Raw genomic sequence first — 5907 nt, 5'->3', positions numbered from 1 at the left:
TGACACGCCTACTTATTTCCAAGCTAGTTGTACACTTTTTGACAAGTAGAGCATCATTTAATAGCCCTTTCCAAACATTGATGCACCCTTCGAATAATGGTTCTCCAAATGAATCCAAGATTCATGTGTATGATCTTTAAAATGCTTTCAACACATAATCATATCCCATAGGACATTATTAAATAATAATCTCCAAAATATTTTATCCACTAGGGATTTCCCGATCAGGTAAGGATTTTTAGTACCCCAACCACCAACTTCCTTTAGGTTGGGCTATAGAGCTCCACTTCACCAAAGGCACTTAGGGACATGGTCCAGTGAAAACTAATATACATGGATACTTTGGAGTATTGAAGTAACTAATGTGATTCTGCCTCCCAAGGAAAACCATTTATGAAACCAAGATATTTTTCTTCCATTTTCTTGTAAAGCCACATCTAGTACACCCTTCTATAATCCTTTGGCTTTAAAAAGAACCCAAGGCACCTTATTCCTCTGTCTAAAGGCCCAAAATTGAAAGGAAACAAAAGTATGATATGAGCTTCAATATTTGGATCTAATTATTTTTCCCCCAAAAAATGAAGACATCATTGTCCATGAAAAGTAAGTGGGTTAAAAAAATATTTTTTGCTACCTTTGTGCCTTAGATATTTCCACCCTCCTTTGTTGAGATTATCAATCTATTGAGGCCTTCTACAACTAATAAGAATAAAAAAAGAGACAAAGCATAGCCTTAGTGCAACCATCTGGATGATTTTGAAGAAGAGAAAATGGGAGTCATTAATAGGTACTATGAAATTGGTTGAGGAAACATGGCCATTATCCAATTCATTGTTGACACTCTCAACCAACCTGAAGTAAGGTCAATCTCAGGAAATTCCAAACCACCTTATCATATGCCTTTGAAAGGTCAAGCTTCATAATTGCAATTGAGATTTTGTTAAGTTTTATGGTATGCAATCCCTCCTGAGAAATACTTATAAAATCATGAATATGTTGGTTAAATAAGAAACCAAATTGTTTCTTTAAGATAGGTTGTGGTAGACAACCTCTTAGCTTGTTAACTATAATTTTAACCATGATTTTGTAAACCACATTTCACAAAAAGATAGGTATGTAATCTTGAAAGGAACAAGGATCATTTTTCTTGGGAATCAAGGTTAGGAAGGTTGAATTTAAAGCTCCTAGCATATGTCCTAACTACTTGGATTCCTCCACCACCCTCAACATATCTTCTTTTAGAAGGTTAAAAAAGGCAATATAAAATTTCATTGTCTAGTTGTTGGGGCTTGGACCCTTATCTCGCTTAAAATACAAGATTACCACATGCAATTCTTCCACTAAAAATGCAACTTCTATGCTATCATTCATCTCGTCATTGAAATTTTGAGAAAACAGCCTAATGATTTACATTTGTTTTGCTATGTTGTCAATATCAAGTTGTTTGAATATAGATTGAAAAAAAATCCTTACTTGCCTCCTCTTTATCCTTGGATGAGGAAACTCATGAACCAGCCCAGTGGGAAATCTCCTAGATAGTATTAATATATTCCTTGTGGTTCACATATTTATGAAAAAATCATGTATTGTTGTCTCCTTCTACCAACTAGGTAGCACGATTATTAAGATTTCCTTGCTCATTCCTTTCCAATAAAAATATTGTCATGCATTATGCCATAATTTTTAAAAGAACCTACATGTCTCATAGCTAGTGAATCATAGGAATTTTTTAAGGCTTTTATTTTAAATTTTGATGATGAAGTTAGATAAGTTCTTCCTTGTACCATAGGATGCCATTTCTCCATTCATAACTTGAGTTTTGGTCCAAGCGCTAATGGAATAAAATTAAAAGTCCTTGGCATTTCAACATCGATTTCATATAATTAATTGGTGACCACAACATATGTTGCATAAAGTATGTTAGGAACTACATTTCCCTTCCCCTCTTTATGTAATATTTCCATCTCACAATAAATATTTTTTTTCTATTCCTTGAAATACTTTTTCCATTTGAACTTAAAAACTTAATTATTAAACTATAATGGTTACTTATTTTTTCTAAGAAAAAAAATGTATTTTCATTATATGTAAACAAAAATACAATACTAAGGTGCTTTAGGCATAGTCCAAGAAAGATATCTAGAGAGATTTCTTCATAGTCTTTCCCTATAATAGTACATCCAATCTAGAAAGGATCACCTAGAGATTCTTCAAAATATTTCCCTATAGTAGTAGATTTGGAAAATTCCAGACTTCATTACATCAAGTATATTATTTAACAAGTAAATCAAACTTAGACTTAATAGTCCCCAATACTTTCATCTGGAAAATTCCAGACTTCATTATATCAAGTATATTATTTAACAAGTAAGTCAAACTTAGACTTAATAATCCCCAATACTTTGGTTTAATGCAAACTGTTGGGATACAACTATATAGTTAACTTATACTTCTTTCAAAAAACATAATGCCTAAATAGTTGAAGTCCTTTTGAGAGAAGATGTGCACTCTTGTTGTGCTCTCTCTAAACATGACTATAATTGATCCAAATATTATAATTTGTAAACATGACTATAATTGATTCAAATATTATAATTTGTAAACAATGACTATAATTTATCCAAATATTATAATTTGTACTTGAAGACTTCCTATTGAGGCTTCTACAACAACTTTTATTTTATGATATTCTTATAAAAAAAAATTGGGACTTTTCCTGTTTTTTTATTTTTATCATTAGTTTAGACAACATGAAGCAATTTTTAAGATTTCTCTTCTTGATTTTGTATGATTTTCATTACAGTTTTTGTGTTTTAAGTCAATTTTTTTTAGTTTGATATGTTGGCTTTATTTTTCTCTTTCAATCTCTCTTTTTCTTTCTAGGGTTTAAAATTAACCATACCGATGATTTCTAAATTGTTTCTAGTTTGTATCATATCCCCAACCATCAACCATCAAATTTTACATGTATATTGGATTTGAAATTCCAACCTTTTTTTATTCGTTTCTAGTTTGAATCATATCCCCAACCATCAAATTTTAAAGGTATATTGGATTCAAAATTCCAACACTTTTTTCCAAGGTCTTCTAACTCTGGAAAAAAACAATCGCATTCACCTAGCTAATTTGACTAAACTGAAAACACCAAAACTCCAGAGGCGGTAGTTGGTGATGGGACTTACTTTCATATTGTTTGTACCTCCTACACTACTGGCGTATAAGTGATGTCTTCAGACATTTGAACACAGGTGGGACTACTTGTAAATATGGATTCCAAACACCAAAACTACAGAGGCTAGAGTTGGTAAAAACATACCAAAACATAAACCATGAAATGGCTGGATTGACACTAAAACTAGTGTGCTCGAGACATCCAGCAAATCGCGAATGTAACCCACTAATTGACCCTACATTCAACTCTAGAGGCTAGAGTTGATAAGAGCATAAACCATGAAATGGCCACCGAAATTGCCACTCGAACCAGCGTTGTTAGTTGGAGTCATAGTTGGAGTCATCCAGCAGATCGAGAATAACCGCTAGTTGACCCCGAATATGCGTGCTCTGGCGCCATGTAACCGCTACATTCTCCAATGACAGACAGAAACACTTGAGAGACTCAATATGTGGGTTGTTGGTGTCTAAATCACATGATTGTATAAATGTCAACTGTTCATAAATTGCTGTAGGGAAGGGTAGAGGGAAATGTTAGATTACTATGTTCCTGCAACCCTTGTTTGGATATGACTCTTGTTTTCTGGAAACAGTTTTGCTAACCCAAAGTCTGCTATCTTGGAATTCAATGTCGTATCAAGCAAAATGTTGTTTGCTTTAATGTCTCTGTGAATGATTCGAGGCTCTGATTCCCATTCCCATTCCCATTCCCATTAATGTCTCTGTGAATGATTCGAGGAGATATCGAAGACCACCAGCTATTCCCATTATGATTTTGTAGCGCGTCTGCCAATCGAGCAGTTTCCCATGTTGATCTGGATCTGTATTGTCATAATTCAAACATGGCAACTTCAAAAACGTATGGATAATAAGAATGCTGAATCTCGTAATTTCTTTAAATTTTTTAATCAATGTTTCATAATCTTTCTTAGATAAACTTGAAGCTTACCAAACAGAAGGGTGTGAAGGCTCTTGTTTGGCAAATACTCATAAACGATCAACCTTTCTGGTCCCTCTGCACAGCACCCAAGCAGCTTTACAAGATTTCGGTGTCGAAAGTTGGCTAAAACCTTCACTTCATTCATAAATTCTTCGTTTCCTTGACTAGATCTAACAGACAACCTCTTTACCGCGATTTGTTTTCCATCTTTTGCCTTTCCCTAAAAATGCCAACAACATCAACAACTGAGGATGAGGAAGAGAGTCATTCATTTTCCTTGCTATCACATTTAATTATCTGTGAAATCTCACTGCAAATTGTACTTCACAGTCTAATGAATTTGTGAGTGTAGGCTTTCACAGTTTGAATCCATATTTCTGCTCTTTCCTTCTGAAAAAACTGTGACAGATGTGTGACCTATAAACCCTAATTTGTTACCCTTTCTTGATTCCATTCTTCTCTTCTTTTGTGGCCTTCTATTATCCCTAAATTTAACTTGTTCCGTCACATTTTACATTCAAAAAACCTTATTCGTCCTTAATGATGAATGGAACATTTACTCAAAACTGGGGAGTTTCACACATTAGCCCTAATTTTCCCAGAAACCACAAGCAGAAATAAGTCTGATGAATGTTTCAAAAAACTTTATTTGTCCCTGATTATGAATGGAGCATTTGAAACCTGAGATTATAGAAGCAACAAACAGAAATAAACCTAATAAATGTTTCAATGCTTCTCTGCAGATCTCCATATTATCTATATGTTATTTTTGTTAATAACTGCTACGGCGTAGGCAGAACTATTATGGCATATGGGTGACTGTGATATCACGGAAAGAAAGCTGCTAATGAATACTAAACAGGATTGTTACCAGGCAGAGGAACAGAGCCACGGCCGCGAAGCTCAACGTGATCCCGGCTATGCTACCAATTCTCAGGGAATTCCTGCGTGTCAATCTCGTCTCCTCATATTCACAGCAAAATCGTATAAACAAAAGATTTGAACACCGCGTCTGAAGCAGATTGAGATGGATAAACATATCAATCCGCGCGCCAACCAACAGCGAAGAGGTGCTTCTGTCACTGTGTCATGTGGAACCCTAATCTATTTACTCAGATTACAGACTACAGATTCCGTATCATGTGCTCAAGCAGATACAGAATAGGTTATCTACCCATGGGTTTATCTGCTTATAATTTGATGGTTTATAAACTGATAAGTTTGGCAGGTTATAAAGTGATAAGTGCAGTGGTTTATAGGCTGATATCTCATAAGCAGATAAGACACAGTGATTATAAAATTATAAGTAGAACTATTTATAAACAGATAAGTTATCGGTTATAAATTGATAAGCTTATTACATATAATATGATAGCTTACAAACTGATACGGATCTCTGCTTATAAGATTATAACTTTATCTGCTTATAAAATGATAAGCTTATCTGCTTATAAATTAATAAGCTCAACTGCTTATAAATTAATAAGCTTATCTGCTTATAAAATGATAAGCTTATCTACTTATAAAGCGATAACCTTGGTACTTATATTTTTGATAAGCCAAACTTCTTATAAGGTTATAGGCTCATCTGGTTATAAACTGATAAGCCTATCTGCTTATAAAATTATAAGCTTATCTAGTTATAAAGCGATAAGCTCCGGTACTTTTATTTTTGATAAGCCATAAGTCTTATAAGGTTATAGGCTTATCTGGTTATAAACTGATAAGCTTATCTGCATATAAAATGATAAGCTCAAGGGCTTATAATATGATAAGCTCGTGCGTATGAGATGATA

The 5907-nt window shown here is 33.9% G+C and overlaps 1 protein-coding gene across 1 annotated transcript; it reads right to left on the bottom strand.

Annotated features, from left to right (window-relative positions):
* Positions 1-3014: 3014 nt before the first annotated feature.
* On the bottom strand, positions 3015-5290 carry LOC149231117 (cysteine-rich receptor-like protein kinase 44). The gene is made up of 3 exons (XM_089376196.1): positions 4983-5290; positions 4121-4331; positions 3015-3992 (listed from the first exon to the last, which is right to left on the bottom strand). The coding sequence occupies exons 1-3, from the start codon at positions 5148-5150 to the stop codon at positions 3829-3831; spliced, it is 543 nt and encodes a 180-aa protein (XP_089232322.1). The 5' UTR covers positions 5151-5290; the 3' UTR covers positions 3015-3828.
* Between the last annotated feature and the right edge of the window lie 617 nt (positions 5291-5907).

Source organism: Pinus tabuliformis, chromosome J (assembly GCF_031772625.1).
Source record: "Pinus tabuliformis cultivar Carrire ecotype Pingquan chromosome J, CPIR1, whole genome shotgun sequence".
Taxonomy (NCBI): domain Eukaryota; kingdom Viridiplantae; phylum Streptophyta; class Pinopsida; order Pinales; family Pinaceae; genus Pinus; species Pinus tabuliformis.
The sequence above is the reverse complement of the archived record's forward strand: the minus strand, read 5'-3'. Positions and strand labels throughout refer to the sequence as shown.

What these genes read in the sequence shown, in the direction of transcription:
- LOC149231117 (XM_089376196.1), bottom strand. Translation starts at nt 5,150, where the DNA reads ATGTTTATCCATCTCAATCTGCTTCAGACGCGGTGTTCAAATCTTTTG. An exon ending in TGGCTCTGTTCCTCTGCCTG is followed by an intron (nt 4,332 to 4,982) that starts GTAACAATCCTG and finishes TGGCATTTTTAG; the next exon opens with GGAAAGGCAAAAGATGGAAA. An exon ending in CCTTCACACCCTTCTGTTTG is followed by an intron (nt 3,993 to 4,120) that starts GTAAGCTTCAAG and finishes ATGACAATACAG; the next exon opens with ATCCAGATCAACATGGGAAA.